The sequence below is a fragment of the Haliotis cracherodii genome, unplaced genomic scaffold, assembly GCF_022045235.1.
Source record: "Haliotis cracherodii isolate W230 unplaced genomic scaffold, xgHalCrac1.p SCAF_12, whole genome shotgun sequence".
NCBI classification, from domain to species: domain Eukaryota; kingdom Metazoa; phylum Mollusca; class Gastropoda; order Lepetellida; family Haliotidae; genus Haliotis; species Haliotis cracherodii.
Genome location: NW_027266267.1, coordinates 14,044,684 through 14,065,740, shown reverse-complemented (window position 1 = coordinate 14,065,740; position 21,057 = coordinate 14,044,684). Strand labels below are relative to the sequence as shown.

The 21,057-nt window shown below is 44.4% G+C and overlaps 2 protein-coding genes across 2 annotated transcripts in view; both read left to right on the top strand.

The window, feature by feature from the left end:
- LOC139457056 (B-cell receptor CD22-like) overlaps positions 1-21,057 on the top strand; it is a 185,325-nt gene that overhangs the window by 134,559 nt on the left and 29,709 nt on the right. The gene's annotated exons all lie outside the window — the stretch shown is intronic.
- LOC139457572 (mucin-5AC-like) lies at positions 6,496-19,166 on the top strand. The gene is made up of 4 exons (XM_071238945.1): positions 6,496-6,590; positions 9,305-9,613; positions 10,267-10,409; positions 18,828-19,166. The coding sequence occupies exons 1-4, from the start codon at positions 6,518-6,520 to the stop codon at positions 19,122-19,124; spliced, it is 822 nt and encodes a 273-aa protein (XP_071095046.1). The 5' UTR covers positions 6,496-6,517; the 3' UTR covers positions 19,125-19,166.

Below are 21,057 nucleotides of genomic sequence, written 5' to 3'. Positions count from 1 at the left end.
CATGCGCCTTGACCTTATGATATTATGCATGCACAAGGACAGCGTCTAAAACGAGAGAACACGAGAACACGAGATCGCGAGAAAATGAAATGTCGCATTCTCGCGTCTCTCGCGATTTCGTGTTTTTGTGGCCTAATTTGACAAGTCGAGATTGCGAGATTTTGCATTATGTCCAAATGTCGCATTCTCGCGTTATCGACTCTAAACAAAAAGTGCTATATATGTACTTAAAACACGAGAATGCGAGATCGCGAGAATGTCCCTTCAATGTGATGCTCATGCTTCGCGAATTCTTAATTAAAAAAGTAATAGAATTTATATCTTTGTTAAATCTAAATTGCTTGTCATAAATGTCTGCTCAAAAGTTGTTGGATCATGGTTCACACAGTCAATGCCTTAGTAACGCATTCAAAACGTTCTATGATAGAAATGTGGAAGACATTTTCAAAGTTCACACATCAGTTTTAAATATTATGTCGGATTTGCATGTGTTTGTGACGGTGGAACTCGGTGGGACAGGACACGCTCTCCTTTTACGAACACCTGGTATTATCACCATTTGATTGTGATTCATGAACGTATGCTTATGATAGTGTTGTAACCGTACAATGGAGATTTCATATAATTATGGAAAGGATTTTGTCGCTTATATCTACAATGAATTTATCAAGACGATAGAAGATACCCCATGGATCTTTACATACTGGGTTCCATTCCAAAAGCTATGTTCAATCCAATCTATAAAGGTAGACTGTCTCAACTCCTAAATCACATGATCTGCTCTTAGATATTTGCTTACGTGCAAAATCCTAACTTAAATGTGCACTAACGGGAAATATTATATCTACCGAAGGGATGTGTTCTCCTGCTTGGTTCACATACAAAACATACATTGCTTTCATACTTTCTCACTCGCATACAGCACATGCCATTTGATGTCTTAATTCAAGTTTTCATCACAAAAAGATGTGAACATTCATCGAATGGTGCTGTTATACTTCCATAATCTCACATCTCACATAAACACATTTATATCAAAAGTTTAGATTACTTTGTCATTACGACGTGTATTTATCTAAAATCTACGTTTTATTCACTTAATTCCCTTAATTAACAGCCAGCTAATTCCAAGGTTAGCATGCTGTGAATTATTTATGCATTAATAATCTTATATGAAACAGCTAGATCAGGTCTAAGCTGAGGTGTGGTCGGTGCCATGGAATCCACCACTAACATCAGATGCTGACCTGGTGCAATGTTTGTTCTTTATATAAAATGATCCATACTTTTAAAACATCTGTTTCATGTATTCAACCATTGAACCATGTAACCAGTGCATATTGATTATGATCTACATTTGTCTTTAAATGCGATAGTATCTTGCAACTCTACGTTACTTTCGGATCCGATGTACGAAAATACTTTGCCCGATGAGAACACCAGACTGCACACGGACTGATTGATTTATATACAACTGGTTTATTTCAAAATGTACTTTCTATCTATAGGAGCATTCAGTTATTTATCCTTGTTTTCACTTTAATTGTGTTAGTTACATGCGTTACATGCGTTACCTTGTTGATGTTAATACTATATACACAATGTGAAATCAATGTATCTGCCTGTATCTTCTTTGTGACACATATTTCACAACTTGTAGGAACGCACCGATCTTTAGCCATTTAGCAAACGTTGTAATCTCTCACTTTTGTTTTGTAGATGTTTTACAACGCACTCACCAATAATTCAGTTAAATGACGGCAGTCTGTAAATGCTCGACTCAGGGCCATACAAACAAGAGATTGACAACATGAACATCTATTCACGCTAGCCTGGAATCTCCTACAACCTAAGGTCAACTGCAATCTTGTCGCACCGAATGATATAATAATTGTAATATAAACGGTACCACAAGGGATATAATAATTGTAATATAAAGGTAACACAAGGGATATAATAATTGCAAATTAAAAGTAACACAAGGGATATAATAATTGCAACATAAAGGTAACACAAGGGATATAAGAATTGCAATATAAAGGTAACACAGGGGATATAACAATTGCAATATAAAGGTAACACACATGGGATATAATATGTGTATGACAAAGGTAACATGCGAGAGATAACATTTTTAATATACAGGTATCACACGGGATGTAACAGTTGCAATGTAAAGGTAACACTAGGGATATATTATAATTGCAATTTAAAGGTAACACAAAGGATATACTAATTGCAATATAAAGGTAACACAAGGGATATAATAATTGCAATATGAAGGTAACACACGGGATATAACAACTGCAATATAAAGGTAACATGGGATAACAAGTGCAATATGAATGTAACACAAGAGGGATAATAATAGTAATATAAAGGTAACACACGGAATTTACAAATTGCAATTTAAAGATAACACACGGGATATAACATTTAAGATATAAAGGTGATACACGGGATATAACAATAGCCATATAAAGGTACAATTGCAATATAAGGTAACGCACAGAAGATAAGAAACGCAAGGTAAGAACAGATATATGTAAGGCACGACGGACATTCATTGAGACACAAGGGGTGACACACGAGAGCCCATGGATTAGGACTCAAGAGTCGAGACACGGGAGCCCTTGTATTGGGACACACAGGTAGAAACACGGGAGGCCAGGCATTGTGATACAATAGGTGAGGCACGAGGGCTCATACATTAGGACACGAGGTGATATACAGGAGCCCAGACATTGGGTCAAAAGCTGTGAGACACGAGAGCCCACCCTTTGGGACACAAGGGATGAGACACTGTAGGCCCTTCCTTTGGACACAAAAATTTGAGACTCGAGAGTCCATGTATTGGTATAGAAGAGGTAAGATACGGGAGCCCATGTATCGGTACACAAGAGGTTGACATACTTGAGGCGAGACAATTGGACAAAAAAGGACTTGCAAGGGAGCGCATGAATTGGGACACAAGCCGTGAAACACGGGAGCCAATCCTTTGGAATAGAAAGGGTGAGACCAGGGTGTCCATGCATTTGGACACAAGCTGTGAAACACGGAAGCCCATCCTATGAAACAGAAGGGGTGAGACCAGGCTGTCCATGCATTTGGACACAAGCTGTGAAACACGAAAGCCCATCCTTTAGAACAGACGGGGTGTGGCCAGGGTGTCCTAGCATTTGGTGATACACGGGAAACATTCTTTGGGATACACAGGGAAAGGAACGGGAGTCCATGTTTTGTGAACACAAGCTGTGAGACAGCGGAGCCCATACTTTGGGACAGAGGGTGTGAGACACGAGAGCCCATGCATTGGGAAACAAGAGGTAATACACGGGACCTCATGTATTGCGACACACGGAGTGAGACACAGGAACTCATGCATTAGGACACAATGGGTGAGGCACGGGAGACCTTGCATTAGGACACAAGTGGTGAAACATGGGATCTCAGGCATTTTGACACAAGAGGTGAAGCACAGGGGACTACGTATTGGGGCACAAAGGGGTGAGACTCGGTCGCCCCGATTTTGGGACTCAAGAATCCAGACACTTTATCTCATGTTTTAGGACACAAGGGTGAGTCACAGGAGCCCTGTAGACAAGGGGTGAGACACGCGTCCCAAAACCTTGCGACAAAAGTGAATCAGACACGGGAGCATTCGGACGAAAGGGGTAAGACACGGGACCTCAAGTATTGCGACACAAGTTGTACGGAACAGGGGCCCAGGTATTGTGCCATAAGTGGTACGAAACAGCAGCCTAGGTATTTCGACACAAGTGGTACGAAACAGGAACCCAGGTATTGCGTCACAAGTGGTACAAAACGGGAGCCAAGGTATTTTCAACGAGCCTGACCACCCGACCCCGTTAGTCGTCTCTTACAACAAGCTTAATAACCTTTTACGGTATTCTGGTTGCCGTATCACATGATCAGTGGGTATAGGGGATTGCCTAAAAGTCGGGCCAGGCCAAGACGGGCCAAAGTGTTACTGGCTAATTACTTCATTATCGGCGATCATATCTACATATTATTAATGCAACATACACACATGACACTACTGAACAATCACCAATCCAAAACGTGCAGCATGATTAAGTAATTCGGAGTAAATCACTTAAAAACTAGAAAGTGGAGCTATGTGTTAGCGTCGCAGATCTAGGTAACATGTTAAAGAGCAATCGTTAAACGAAATAAGATTTGACACGTATCAAATACTTCTAGCTATCGTGATACGAATTTACATCTATAGATTAGTGTTATATCTACCTATACACCACTTTATAATGTCCAGCTGTATCGCATTTAAAGAAATCTGCGCCGTTAAAGTGAACCCTTTTTTACTGTATTTTCTTTAAAAAATCCAAGTCAGAAATGTTCGGTCCAACCTGGCCCGGGCTGTTAAAATCAACTTAAACCTCACAGATGTATCGTCAAATGGATTCATAATGTATAGGTAGATATAATACTAATCTATAGATGTAAACACATTTGAAGATACATCTGTGTGTTAAAAGTTGATTTTGACGGCCTGGGCCAAGTTGGACCCAACACATGCCAAACACTTCTGATAGAGACTATGTTAAGAATGCAGAGAAAAAGGGCTTCACTTTGAGCACCTTGTTTTCTATAAATAATGCAATCTGTGACATTATAAAGTGGTGTATAGGTAGATTTAGTACTAATCTATAGATGTAAACACATTTGAAGATACATCTGTGAGGTTTAAGTTGATTTTGACCGCCCGGGCCAAGTCGGACCGAACACTTCTGACATAGATTTTCTTAAGAAACTACAGTAAAAATGCTTCACTTCGAGCACCTTGGTTTCTTTAAATACGATGTACCGTGACATTATCAAGTGGTATAAAGGTAGATATAACACTAATCTAGAGATGTAAACGCGTTTGATGATACATCTGTGTGTTTAAAGTTGATTTTGACGGCCCGGGCCAAGTCGGACCCAACAAAAGCGAAACACTTCTGATAGAGACTATGTTGAGAATGTAGAGGGGAAAAGGGCTTCACTTTGAGCCCCTTGTTTTCTTTAAGTACAGCCATCTGTGACATTATAAAGTGATATTTAGGTAGATATAATACTAAGCTATAGATGTGAATCCATTTGACGATACATCTGTAAGGTTTAAGATGATTTTGACAGCCCGGGCCAGGTCGGACCGAACATTTCTGACATAGATTTTCTTAAGAAACTACAGTAAAAAAGCTTTACTTTGACGGCGCAGATTTCTTTAAATGCGATACACTTGGACATTATAAAGTGGTATATAGGTAGATATAACACTAATCTATAGATGTAAACACATTTGAAGATACATCTGTGTGTTTCAAGTTGATTTTGACGGCCCGGGCCAAGTCGGACCCAACACATGCCAAACACTTCTGATAGAGACTATGTTGAGAATGTAGATGGAAAGGGCTTCACTTTGAGCACCTTGTTTTCTTTAAGTACAGCCATCTGTGACATTATAAAGTGGTATTTAGGTAGATATAATACTAATCTATAGATGTGAATCCATTTGATGATACATCTGTGAGGTTTAAGTTGATTTTGACAGCCCGGGCCAAGTCGGACCGAACACTTCTGACATAGATTTTCTTAAGAAAATACAGTAAAAATGCTTCACTTCGAGCACCTTGTTTTCTTTAAATACGATGTACCGTGACATTATCAAGTGGTGTATAGATAGATATAACACTAATCTATAGATGTAAACGCGTTTGATGATACATCTGTGTGTTTAAAGTTGATTTTGACGGCCCGGGCCAAGTCGGACCCAACACATGCCAAACACTTCTGATAGAGACTATGTTAAGAATGCAGAGAAAAAGGGCTTCACTTTGAGCACCTTGTTTTCTATAAATACTGCAATCTGTGACATTATAAAGTGGTGTATAGGTAGATATAGTACTAATCTATAGATGTAAACACATTCGAAGATACATCTGTGTGTTAAAAGTTGATTTTGACCGCCCGGGCCAGGTCGGACCCAACAAAAGCGAAACACTAAGGTAAAGGTTAATTACCTTAACACGTTTATTAATGAAAGAAGAGTAGTCAAAACACTGTTGCTTCCTGCCCAGGACATCACACGCCTACACGCTAAGGTCGGTGAGAAGCATTCTAATCAAAGAATACACACTGTCAAGACACTGACTTTTCTACGAGACTCACTGTATTTAGTCATAATCATCAGTTAATTACATTGTCGAAGGTGCATTTTTATTCAAACTCAATTAAATGAGCAAAACTATACGTTTTGTGGACACTTAAGATCTGCCTAGATATTCGCGTTTCGTTTTATTGTTCTGCAATCCGTTTTTTGTATTACCCGCTGGCCCGGCCCGGCCCGACTTTTAGGCAATCCCTGGGTATAGTGTGCAAACCTATTCATATCTCTGTGTAGATCTGGCCAACATATTGCCTCGGCTACCCGGAAGTAAAATACCACTTTACGTCGTGTATATGTGTGTGAAGGACTGTCAATGTAGCAGCTATAATGTTTACCTGTGGATATCTCAAATACATTTCACTTCTGATTCTGGTGAATGTTGGACAGATTCTTCGTACAGGTAAGGGAACTGTTAACTATGATCACAACTGCAGGGCGGCGCTGTATACTAGACATAAATGTAATACAGTAATGACCCTCACTAAGTCTGATATTTACGTTTACCACCTCGGTGAAACAGGATGTTCTCTGCAGCGCTGTATACTAGACATAAATGTAATACAGTAATGACCCTCACTCTATGAACTCACAAAGTGAAAGTCAGTTTTTACACTCGTGTGTGTGTTTGTAAGCGTATGTGTGCTTATACGTGTTTTTTTGTCTGTGTTTGTGTTCATGCGTGTGTTTGTGTGTGTACGGGCATGTTTGTTTTTGTGTGTATATGTGTTTTGTGTGTTTATATGTGCACAGGTTTGTGTGTTTGTGTGTACATGCGTATGTATATGTGTATGTGTTTGTGTGTTTTCACAATCTTAAAATTTGAACATTTTGACCAGTTTTCATCGTGGGCCCTTATTGTGTATTTAAACAGTAATGGCTACGTATTGTCAGATAACACCCGTTTTTGTGCAGGTGAATCGATCAAAATCATGTGCACAGCACTATAGTGGCAAAAGTGTTTTTTTCACGTGCAACTGGTCACGTGGCCATAATACCGCACGTGTTTTCAGCCATACTTGTTAGCAGTCATTAACAAAAAAAAGAAAAAAAAACAAGAAAACAAAAGCCTTTACGGCCATTTGTCATGCCACGCCTTTCAAATGTGCAACGTGAACGTGCCATCGGCACGTTACAGACGGGAACGTCCGTAGCTGAAGTCGCAAGGACGATTGGTTGTAGTGGACGGACTGTTTATGATTTACAGACGCGTCTACAGCAAACGGGTACCACCGCTGATCGTCCTCGGCAGGGTCGACCACCTGTGACGTCACATGCAGAGGATCGTCAGATTTTCTTACGTCACCTCCGTAACCGATTTTTTACGGCTACATCAACCAGAAATGAACTGTTTAGACTCAGTAGACTGAGTGCGCAAACTGTTCGAAACCGTCTGAGAACTGTTCACCTTCAAGCACGACAGCAGACGTCAACGTCAATTGTGGGCACAGCGACACTTACGATGGACTCAGAGGAATTGGAATCAAGTCATCTTCAGTGATGAATCCCGATTTAATCTTCGATTTGCTGATGGTAGGGCGAGGGTGTGGAGGCGCCGTCATGAACGTTACGCCCAGTGTTGTGTACAGGAAGTTGACAGATTTCGAGGCGGAAGTGTCATGGTGTGGGGTGCTTTCTGTACTATGTTGAAATGCACGTTCCAGGCTTCTTGTCATCCCCGGCAACCTCAACGGTGCTGCTTACCGCGACCAGGTACTGGCACCAGAACTTCTGCCTTTTATGGCAGCACATGGACCCGGTTAGATCTTCCAACACGACAATGCCAGACCCCACACAGCAATTTTGACAAGGAATGTGCAAGATCTTAGCATCATTTTGCAGCCATGCGGAGGCGTTGTGTGGCAGTTGTCAACGCATATGGTGGCCATGCACGCTACTGAACTTGTGTGCCATCAGATTCTCGTGCTTGGGACTTATGATTTAAACTGTTGATGTTATTACCGAATACTATAGGTGCTTGGAACAAACTATGGTTACCGCCGTTAATTAAAATCCTTCTTTGGACATTAATGATTAAAAATTACCTTCTCTAATACATTTGTCCGTTGTAAATCATATATGGGATTACGTTTAAAAATGTGAAGTTTTTAATTTGACTCAGTATATATGGTTGTATGTGTATGTGTTGGTGGTTAACAGGGGCACATTTCGAACAAAGTTACTTGCCTTGTGTGTATGTGTGTATCTGTTTGCGTATTTGTGTGCGTCTGTTTGTGTGAATGTGTGTGTGTGTGTTTGCGTGTGTTTGTGTAAGTGTGTTTGTGTGCATGGATGTGTGTATGTGTGTATATTTATGTGTACATGTGTGTTAGTGTGTTTGTGTGCGTGTATGTATATGCGTGTGTGCATGTGTGCATACGTGTGTTTGTGGGTGAAATGTATGTGTGTGCGTGTTTAATGTGTATGTGTGTGTGCATGTGTGTTAATGTGTTTGCGTGCGTATGTGCGTGTGTGTTCGTGAGTGTGTGTTATGTGTGCGTATGTGTGTCTGCGAGTGTGTGCGGGCGCGTGTGTGTTTGTCTGTCCGTGTTCGCATGTCTGTCCCTGGCTGCATGTCTGTTCGTGTCTGTTTTTCTGTCCGTGTCTGTTTTTTCTGTCCGTGTTTGTCCGTCTGTCCGTGCTTGTCTATCTGTCCGTGTATGTGTGTCTGTCAGTCTGTCCGTTTATGTCCGTGTCTGTCCGGATTCCTGCCCGTCCCTGTCCGTCCCTGTCTGTCCCTGTCCGTCCGTCTGTCTGTCGTTCAGTTTCAAATGTGGGCCCACCTTGTACTTTCGATTAGGCAAGCATAGTTATCTCTCTTCTCAAACCACTGATAAATGCTTATTCAGACAGCAGTTTTTATTGAATCTTCAGATACGAATGGTTCATTCATACGCTAGCCTTTTCCAACAACGTCTTTAAATATTTTCAACATTGAACTGCGCTTGTTAATACATTACTATACACTCGTCTGCGTAAGATATCGTTTTAATTAAAACACGTGTATTTTCAGCTGTAAAAAATCGATTCACACAAAATCACAAATTGTTGTGAGAGGAAACAAATGTGAAATAATACCTAGCGCAGATACAATTACACTGCATTACACTGTTTCAGAGTCAGCTCCAGTTCTTGTCACCAACAGACGTGTTCCTGTGGAGGGTGTCAGTTTCAGCATCACTTGTACACTAGATGCAGCTATCAACGAAACTGTCCGCTTCTTCAAGGATACTTCTATCCAAGGTGGCTGCTTGTCATCAGGAATATGTTCTTCTTCTGTCTCGGGATACTCTGTGAGTCTGGACAGTACATCCAGGATCCCGACTCTAGACATTGCATCACCATATTCCACCAGGGACAGCGGGACATGGAGTTGTGCTACTCGTACCACAGGCTCAAATAGCATCACACTGTCACACATTGCAGGTGGGGTATATGTGTTTGAATCAGATGTTCATTAATTGTGTGAATCAGATGTTCGTTAATGGAAACAATCAAACTGTGCATACGTTTGGAACTAATTGAACATAAATGAAATTGGAGAGCAAACAAGTAACTTACAGGAAAGGTAAAGTTCGCGTGAGGTAATGACAATGAAAAAATATTTAAGAACGGCAATTGTTTCTAAGTTATTTAGTCCCTAATGCAACTGTTAAAAAAGACACTGTTTACCCACCTCTACCCACAACCTTTTGTATTTTTCAGTCAGGGACATCATATAAAACACTAGCAAGTCACAAACGTAAAGCAAACATGAACTGAAAACAATTATCCCACATCAAATTGGCACACAGGATGAACTAACTGGGATACTGGTTTGACGGTGTCCCGCGCTCAGTTCTACGAGTCTCGGTTAATAGAACAGATGCACAAAACCTCACAAATATGACATACATGTAGTCTGGAATGTTTATACTTAATGATACGTATATTAGTTAAACTATCTGTTTGAAAGTTCTTGTCAGATGGTGAAGTATTCAGGGCGGCCGTGTAGTGAGGCCAGTGTTGATATCTAATCTTGATAGTTTTGCTGGGCTGTGTGAACTGTCAAGTATAACTGTATCATTCCTTCTTACCAGCTGTCCTGGACTGGAGGTCTGTGACATTCTCTCCACAACTGACTTCTCTCCCGTCCTCCGTGGCCCCACAGAACACCATCTCCGTCACAGTGACCACCCCGTGTGCTGCCCCTGCCGCCTTCATCACATGGAGATACCAACAGGTAGGGTACAGTAGCTTCACCCTGATGATTTCATTTATCTTGTTGTATTGGTTTCACGAACAGAGTGTAATATCAGGTATATGGTCCGTTCATGTTTAGTTCACCGTGACATCGCCCATGTCTGCTGACGCTAAGGACCCGTTCGCCCCACCCGTATCAGGGAATCATAAACTCTATTCTTCTAATCTACTTAACATATCTACTTTAGATATCAACATCAATGTCACATTACAAGTTTTACACATATCTAGCCAAATCGAAATAAACCTCTGAACCATGGGAAAAATAAATATGGCCGCCACTGCAGCTCCATTTATTAAAACAAGTAGCCTTCATGCTAAGCTCTTGTTCTGCTAAGAACCGCAATAGCTTGAGATCTTATGATACGATAATCCTCCAACCAGGAGAGGCAACCTAAGGGGGTGTGAGGGTTGCTTAAAGTTTGATACTCGTGAAGATCCGGGATAGAATAGGTCTTCAGCAACCCATGCTTGCCGTAAAGGCCAACTATGTTTGTCGTAAGAGGCGACTAACGGGATCGGGTTGTCAGGCTCGCTGACTTGGTTGCATGTCATTATATGCCAATTACGTGGATCGAGGCTCGGGTTGTCAGGCTCGCTGACTTGGTTGCATGTCATTATATGCCAATTACGTGGATCGAGGCTCATGATGTCTGGATCGTCTGGTACGTCTGATTATGTACAAACCGCCACTATATAGCTGCAATATTGCTCAGTGCGGCGTTAAACAACAAGCAAACAAACAAAACAAACTTACAATCTTAAGAATAGAGGGTGGGAGGTGTAAGGCTTGATTTTTGGATATTTTTGAGTATGTGTTAATTAGGAGATAAACATACTGTGTTTTCAATGTAGAGCTAGGTTATCTGTAGATTAAACCCCGCTAAATTGAATTTGGAACCGAACAAAATATGGCGCTGTATATACTCACGCAGTTTGTTTACACCGTAATACTTCACTCGAACATATGACAGGCATTGAAAGCATATAAGCACGGCAACTTGGTAAGCTAACATTCTAGTTGTTTGCCTAGTTTGTTTAGCTGTTGGGGTTGTTTCAGTTACTTGGTTTATTAGTTTTGTTCTTAATTTCTTGTAGACCAACCTGAGGGTTCTGCCAAACTTACGCTGTGGCCTTGTATTGCAACATCCGATTCTTTAGACCTCACACACATCTCCCTCCTCACCTCTTAACCACTCCTCACCTCTTAACCCCTTCTCACCTCTCAGACCCTCCTCATCCCGCAACCCTTCCTAATTTCATCCACTCTTAAATTCTCAACCCCTCATGACCCCTCCTCATTTCACCCCCTCCTCGCCTCTCACCCACTCCTCACCTCTTAAACCCTTTTCACCTCTCAGACCCTCCTCATTCTCACGCCCCTCCTCATTCTCACGCCCCTTCTCATTTCGCACCCCCTCCTCACCTCTCAACCCTCCTCACCTCTCAGACCCTCCTCAGCTGTCAACCCTCCTCACCTCTCAGACCCTCCTCACCTATCAACCCTCCTCACCTCTCAACCATCCTCACCTCTCAACCCTGTTCACCGCTCAACCCTCCTTACCTCTCAGACACTCCTCATCCCTTCTCACCTCTCAACCCTCCTCACCTCACAGACCCTCCTTACCTCTCAGACCCTCCTCACCTCTCAACCCTCCTCACCTCACAGACCCCTTCTCACCTCTCAACCCTCCTCACCTCACAGACCCCTTCTCACCTCTCAACCCTCCTTACCTCTCAACCCTCCTCACCTCTCAACCCTCCTCACCTCTCAACCCTCCTCACCTCACAGACCCTCCTCACCTCACAGACCCTCCTTACCTCTCAACCCTCCTTACCCCTCAACCCTCATCATCTCTCAACCCTCCTTACCTCACAGACCCCTTCTAACCTCTCAACCTTCCTCACCTCACAGACCCCTTCTCACCTCTCAACCCTCCTCACCTCACAGACCCCTTCTCACCTCTCAACCCTCCTTACCTCTCAACCCTCCTCACCTCTCAACCCTCCTCACCTCTCAACCCTCCTCACCTCACAGACCCTCCTCACCTCACAGACCCTCCTTACCTCTCAACCCTCCTTACCCCTCAACCCTCATCATCTCTCAACCCTCCTTACCTCTCAACCCTCCTCACCTCTCAACCCTCCTCACCTCTCAACCCTCCTCACCTCACAGACCCTCCTCACCTCACAGACCCTCCTTACCTCTCAACCCTCCTTACCTCTCAACCCTCATCATCTCTCAACCCACCTAACCTCACAGACCCCTTCTAACCTCTCAACCTTCCTCACCTCTCACCCCTTCTCACCTCTCAACCCTCCTCACCTCGCACCCCTTCTCACCTCTCAACCCTCCTTACATCTCAGCCCTCCTCACCTCTCAACCCTCCTCACCTCTCAACCCTTTTCACCTCACAGACCCACCTCACCTCACAGACCCTCCTTACCTTTCAGACCCTCCTCACCTCTCAACCCTCCTCACCTCACAGACCCACCTCACCTCTCAACCCTCCTCACCTTTCAGACCCTCCTCACCTCTCAACCCTCCTCACCTCACATACCCTCCTTACCTTTCAGACCCTCCTCACCTCTCAACCCTCCTCACCTCTCAACCCTCCTCACCTCTCAACCCTCCTCACCTCACATACCCTCCTCACCTCACATACCCTCCTTACCTTTCAGACCCACCTCACCTCTCAACCCTCCTCACCTTTCAGACCCTCCTCACCTCTCAACCCTCCTCACCTCTCAACCCTCCTCATCTCACATACCCTCCTTACCTTTCAGACCCTCCTCACCTCTCAACCCTCCTCACCTCTCAACCCTCCTCACCTCTCAGCCCTCCTCACCTCTCAACCCTCCTCACCTCTCAACCCTCCTCACCTCACATACCCTCCTTACCTTTCAGACCCTCCTCACCTCTCAACCCTCCTCACCTCTCAGACCCTCCTCACCTCTCAACCCTCCTCACCTCTCAACCCTTCTCACCTCTCAACCCTCCTCACCTCTCAACCGTCCTCACCTCACAGACCCTCCTTACCTCTCAACCCTCCTTACCTCTCAACTCTCATCATCTCTCAAACCTCCTTACCTCACAGATCCCTTCTAACCTCTCAACCCTCCTCACCTCTCACCCCTTCTCACCTCTCAACCCTCCTCACCTCTCACCCCTTCTAACCTCTCAACCTTCCTCACCTCTCACCCCTTCTCACCTCTCAACCCTCCTCACCTCGCACCCCTTCTCACCTCTCAACCCTCCTTACATCTCAGCCCTCCTCACCTCTCAACCCTCCTCACCTCTCAACCCTTTTCACCTCACAGACCCACCTCACCTCACAGACCCTCCTTACCTTTCAGACCCTCCTCACCTCTCAACCCTCCTCACCTCACAGACCCACCTCACCTCTCAACCCTCCTCACCTTTCAGACCCTCCTCACCTCTCAACCCTCCTCACCTCACATACCCTCCTTACCTTTCAGACCCTCCTCACCTCTCAACCCTCCTCACCTCTCAACCCTCCTCACCTCTCAACCCTCCTCACCTCACATACCCTCCTCACCTCACATACCCTCCTTACCTTTCAGACCCACCTCACCTCTCAACCCTCCTCACCTTTCAGACCCTCCTCACCTCTCAACCCTCCTCACCTCTCAACCCTCCTCATCTCACATACCCTCCTTACCTTTCAGACCCTCCTCACCTCTCAACCCTCCTCACCTCTCAACCCTCCTCACCTCTCAGCCCTCCTCACCTCTCAACCCTCCTCACCTCTCAACCCTCCTCACCTCACATACCCTCCTTACCTTTCAGACCCTCCTCACCTCTCAACCCTCCTCACCTCTCAGACCCTCCTCACCTCTCAACCCTCCTCACCTCTCAACCCTTCTCACCTCTCAACCCTCCTCACCTCTCAACCGTCCTCACCTCACAGACCCTCCTTACCTCTCAACCCTCCTTACCTCTCAACTCTCATCATCTCTCAAACCTCCTTACCTCACAGATCCCTTCTAACCTCTCAACCCTCCTCACCTCTCACCCCTTCTCACCTCTCAACCCTCCTCACCTCTCACCCCTTCTCACCTCTCAACCCTCCTCACCTCACAGACCCTCCTTACCTCTCAGACACTCCTCATCCCTTCTCACCTCTCAACCCTCCTCACCTCACAGACCCTCCTTACCTCTCAGACCCTCCTCACCTCTCAACCCTCCTCACCTCACAGACCTCTTCCTACCTCTCAACCCTCCTTACCTCTCAACCCTCCTCACCTCTCAACCCTCCTCACCTCTCAACCCTCCTCACCTCACAGACCCTCCTCACCTCACAGACCCTCCTTACCTCTCAACCCTCCTTACCCCTCAACCCTCATCATCTCTCAACCCTCCTCACCTCACAGACCCCTTCTAACCTCTCAACCTTCCTCACCTCACAGACCCCTTCTCACCTCTCAACCCTCCTTACCTCTCAACCCTCCTCACCTCTCAACCCTCCTCACCTCTCAACCCTCCTCACCTCACAGACCCTCCTCACCTCACAGACCCTCCTCACCTCACAGACCCTCCTTACCTCTCAACCCTCCTTACCTCTCAACCCTCATCATCTCTCAACCCTACTTACCTCACAGACCCCTTCTAACCTCTCAACCTTCCTCACCTCTCACCCCTTCTCACCTCTCAACCCTCCTCACCTCTCACCCCTTCTCATCTCTCAACCCTCCTTACCTCGTAGCCCTCCTCACCTCTCAACCCTCCTCACCTCTCAACCCTCTTCACCTCACAGATCCACCTCACCTCACAGACCCTCCTTACCTTTCAGACCCTCCTCACCTCTCAACCCTCCTCACCTCACAGACCCACCTCACCTCTCAACCCTCCTCACCTCTCAACCCTCCTCACCACTCAACCCTCCTCACCTCTCAACCCTCCTCACCTCTCAACCCTCCTCACCTCTCAACCCTCCTCACCTCTCAGCCCTCCTCACCTCTCAACCCTCCTCACCTCTCAACCCTCCTCACCTCTCAGCCCTCCTCACCTCTCAACCCTCCTCACCTCACATACCCTCCTTACCTCTCAGACCCTCCTCACCTCTCAACCCTCCTCACCTCACAGACCCCTTCTCACCTCTCAACCCTCCTTACCTCTCAACCCTCCTTACCTCTCAACCCTCCTCACCTCTCAACCCTCCTCACCTCACAGACCCCTTCTAACCTCCCAACCCTCATCATCTCTCAACCCTCCTTACCTCTCAACCCTCCTCACCTCTCAACCCTCCTAACCTCACAGACCCCTTCTAACCTCCCAACCCTCCTCACCTCTCACCCCTTCTAACCTCTCAACCCTTCCCACCTCACAGACCCCTTCTCACCTCTCAACCCTCCTTACCTCTCAGCCCTCCTCACCTCTCAACCCTCCTCACCTCTCAACCCTCCTCACCTCACAGACCCTCCTTACCTTTCAGACCCTCCTCACCTCTCAACCCTCCTCACCTCACAGATCCTTCATCATATCTCAACCCTCCTCACCTCTCAACCCTCCTCACCTCTCAACCCTCCTCGCCTCACAGACCCCTTCTCACCTCTCAACCCTTCTCACCTCTCAACCCTCCTCACCTCTCAACCCTCCTCACCTCTCAGCCCTCCTCACTTCTCAACCCTCCTCACCTCACAGACCCTCCTTACCTCTCAGACCCTCCTCACCTCTCAACCATCCTCACCTTTCAACCCTTCTCACCTCTCAACCCTCCTCACCGCACAGACCCTCCTCACCTCTCAACCCTCCTCACCTCACAGACCCCTTCTCACCTCTCAACCCTTCTCACCTCTCAACCCTCCTCAACTCTCAGACCCTCCTCAGCTCTCAGCCCTCCTCACCTCTCGACCCTCCTCACCCCTCAGACCCTCCTTACCTCTCAACCCTCCTCACCTCTCAACCCTCCTCACCTCTCAACCCTCCTCAACTCTCAGACCCTCCTCACCACTCAGCCCTCCTCACCTCACAGACCCTCCTCACCTCTCAACCCTCCTCAACTCTCAGACCCTCCTCACCTCTCAGCCCTCCTCACGTCTCAACCCTCCTCACCTCACAGACCCTCCTTACCTCTCAACCCTCCTCACCTCTCAACCCTCCTCACCTCACAGACCCCTTCTCACCTCTCAACCCTCCTCACCTCTCAACCCTTTTCACCTCTGAACCCTCCTCACCTCATAGACCCTCCTTACCTCTCAGACCCTCCTTACCTCACAGACCCTCCTTACCTCTCAGACCCCTTCTCACCTCACAGACCCTCCTTACCTCTCAGACCCCTTCTCACCTCTCAACCCTCCTCACCTCTCAACCCTCCTCACCTCACAGACCCTCCTTACCTCTCAGACCCTCCTCACCTCTCAACCCTCCTCACCTCACAGACCCTCCTTACCTCTCAGACCCTCCTCACCTCTCAACCCTCCACACCTATCACCCCTCCTCACTTATCACCACTCCTTACCTCTCAGACCCTCAACTGTTTTTCATCTCGGGTATTTATATCCTGCCTTAACTTTTTCACAAAAAGTTTTCATGTTCGTCCTGCTCACTTCTTAGTTTAAAGGGAAGTTCTCCTGTTTCTACTTGTAATGCTTCTAGTGAGGTGCCTGTTGCTGCGCCTGTCGCCAGCATTAGGGTTTTGTATTGTATTCTGTCAAGGCGGCTCAATACAGTATTTGATGCTGAGTGAAAGGCCTCACAACAATAGATGATTTGAAGATGTTCAGCTGAGAGTCCCTCGATGTGCCCCAAGATGTGCTTGAAAATGCCCGTTATTTCATTCAAGGTTTTTTGACACCTGTTTTTCACATATTCTATATGTTTGTGCCAAGTGAGGTGTTGATCAAGGATCACCCCTGGGAATATTGCAGATTTTTCAAATTTGATTGGTTGGCCTTTTATGGAGAGACAAGGTATCATTGAATATTTCCCCCTGCGTTTGGATAGAACTACCACATATTTATTCACTTGAAAGGGTGAGCCACCATTTATTGCACCATTGATCTACTCCGTCTAAGGCTGACTGGAGCTTTTTCGTATTTGTAAAATATCCAAGTGCTTTACTCACATTGTCCGTCATCAGCGATTTTTGAAGTTTGGGTAGGAGAGTTGATGTGATCAAAAAGATCATTGATCTTGATGTTAAGCAGTGTTGGTCTTATAATGCTGCCTTGTGGCGTGCCATTGGCCAGTGCCATAGGATCAGATTGACTGTTCTCTATTTTAACTGATACAGACCTGTCTTTCAGGAAGCTGTCTATGAAGTTTGCCATGTTCCCTTCTACTCCATTTTGTGCTAGTTTTATGAGGAGTCTGTCATGCCATACCATGTCGAAGGCTTTGCTGAAGTCCAGAAATACTTCGGCTAGGTATTGTCTGTTTAACTGAGCTTTTTTATTTCTTTTTCCAGTCTTAGAATAAGATCTGGATATGAAGCCACTTTTAGCAGTGTTGATGTGGTTGCCATTTACAATCGTTTTGTAACCATGGCTTCACAGTTTTGCATATGTTTGAGGTGAGACCGCTTGATAAGAGTTTGGTAGGGCTTCGTCTTTCCCTTGCTTAAGAAGCGGGATAACTGCAGCATGTTTCCATGCTTTAGAAAATTCTCCTTTGAGCCATATTATGATGTACAACTCAGTGAGTAAGCTCTTTGGTTTGATCAGGTAGATTTTTCAATATTTCTAACTGGTTGTGTCCAAACCAGGTGTTGTGCCTTTTCTATGTTGTCATCATCAAAAACTCTGTCACAGTAAATGGTATATTGTATACCAGTTGCTTACTTTGCGGCTGTTTTGATATCACAAGCATAAGCATTTTTACCTGTTTAAATTATTTGCTGCAATTTCTTTTTCTGCTGACAGATGGGATGAGATGGGCGTTGGATAACTTACCCTGATAGCGTGTAGACCATGATAATATATATATAGTGGGTGGAGGATAAACAGAAGATGATAAACATTAACAACAATTGCATATATGAGTGAGATAACATGAGAAGGTAAAGTTATAACAAAAGAAAAATAATGCTGTAACAACATGATGGAGAACACTTGAGGTGGAGGCCAATCAGTTTACATAGGTGGTGATTTTTTGCTTAATGCGTTCATAGTAGGCAGATGAGATGAAACATCATTGATGTCTGTTGATCTATGACTCAAGGCGGCGAATGTGGAGTATTTCTGTTAGTTTTCTTTCAGTGAAGTCATGGAGGTTGTTGGAGAGGATTTGGACGTTTTCCCAGTTGATGTTGTGATTGGGTCAGTTGCTGATATGCCAGAATCAAAGAGCACAAAACTTCAACCATCAAATCACACAGTAAATCAGCTATCTCGGAAAATACTGCCAGTCTCTCTTACTACTGTTTTGTGTTTACAGGGTGTGAGTGGCGTCCCTCCCAGCAGTACGTCTTCCTCCAAGGGATCATGTCCATCAGACAAGGTCCAGACAACCAACACTCTGTCTCTACCAGGAAACCCAGCCAGTCTCTCTAACTACTGTTTTGTGTTTACAGGGCGTGAGTGGCGTCCCTCCCAGCAGTACATCTTCCTCCCAGGGATCATGTCCATCAGGCCAGGTCCAGACAACCAACACACTGTCTCTACCAGGAAACACAGCCAGTCTCTACAACAGACAGGTGTCTCTCACTATCAGTGTGGAACACGACTCCTTTGACCCGCCCACGTACACAAAGTCTGTCACCTCAAACACCATACAGTTCCCCGGTGAGTAGAATACGTGTTAAGTGTGTATGTACACTACTACAACTGCCACATAGATTATTTATAAGTAATAGAATTGCCCTTTGTACTGTTGAAAATGATAAAATAGTTACAGGTACGATAACGTTATCTTTGGGTAACGTTTGGGACTTAATGTTGAGGCAAAGGCACATTTTAATATTATATTGATCGGCCTAGATGTTTCAATATACCACGTCTAGTTAGTTGTTATATTAGCGCATTAGATTCACACATTACAATGGACACCGACATACAAGCATTTGTCTTGACCTAACTGCAAACATGTACTTTTGAGTGTCCTCATTTCCCCCTAGCAAATTGTAGTGTTATGCTATTCATGCAGGAAAAACGTTTTGAATGTCCAACATTTGCTTGAATGATTGTGAAATCATATGTTACTAGAAGCAGTGGCGTGCCAATATTTAACGGACGATTTACCTCGGTAGAAATTTCACATTGGTTCCAATCCCCAGGACATATGTGTTTTTCAGGCGCCGTCTGAATGTAAATGGATGGTAGTATGAAAACATATGATTGAATTTGTTTAACACCACAATCAGTATCATCTATTGGTCATCAGTTAAACTTATTTTTAAAATAATTATATCTTTGTTCTGTTTTCTTAAAGGTAAGATGACGATTGAAATAGGGCAATTTTTAATTTTTTTCGATACTATCTTGAAATTTCAAGATACAAAGTTGAAATTTCAAGATACTTTCTTGAAATTTTAAGATACTAAGTTGAAATTTCAACATTATAAGTTTTTAACATCCTAAGATGTAAAAATACGTTTGAAGTGAATAATCTTGAAATATCAACTTAGTATCTTGAAATTTCAAGAAAGTATCTTGAAATTTCAACTTCTCTATCTTGAAATATCAACTTAGTATCTTGAAATTTCAAGATATAATCTTGAAATTTCAAGATATAATCTTGAAATTTCAAGATAGTATCTTGAAATTTCAACTTAGTATCTTGAAATTTCAAGATAGTATCGAAAAAATTAAAAAAACAAATGGCCCTAAAAGGCTTCCGTATTTTTGTCGGTGTCGTGGTTTTAAATAAACCAAACATGTTTTCACAACAAGAGTTTCCAGCAACTTCAGCATCAAATCTATGAGTGGACACGACTGGCCCAGTGTTTTTTAGGAGGCACAATTCATTGTGCAGAGATACGTCTCACAGATCTAGACTTAAAGTAAGACGAGTTCTATGGATGAACAACTTCTTTTTTACAATTAGTGCAACGTTTCGGTGTAGATCCTAACACCTTTATCAAACAATAGATGGATAGGGCTTACTTACTTACTTACTTTGGAGATTTAACGTGCGCTTTCCGACTGATGCGTATTTCGCACACGGGCCCGGCCAGGCCATTTAATGTGTTTCTGAAAGGGGCGAGGGTGGTCGGTGCAACCCAAGAGGGGGCTTTAGGGGTTGCTTATATAGAATTTGGGAATTTTGAGATTTGGAATAAATGCCGATGGGGTTGGGGAGGAGAACTAAGGGAGCTGGATATGGTGGATGATTGTTTGTTTATGTGATTTTGATTTGGTAGGTTATTATGGTTTTAGATGCGTTTTATTAGTTCCGTTTTGATTAAGAATACGCCTAAGGCCTTGAAGTTTTCTAGTTTATTTTGTGGGTTTAGTATTGCTTCTAGAGTGAGAGGCTTGTTTAGATTGAGGGTGGTTTGTAATGCGGTTCGATGTGTTAGGTAGTGTGTGCAGTGGATGAGTGCGTGTTCTGGGGTTTCTGGTTGTTTGCAGTGTGGGCAGTTACCTGTAGTGTGTTTTTTAAATTTTTTTAGGTGGTTATTTAGGTTGGTGTGTCCTGTTTGGAGTTTAGTGATTACTCTGTCGAT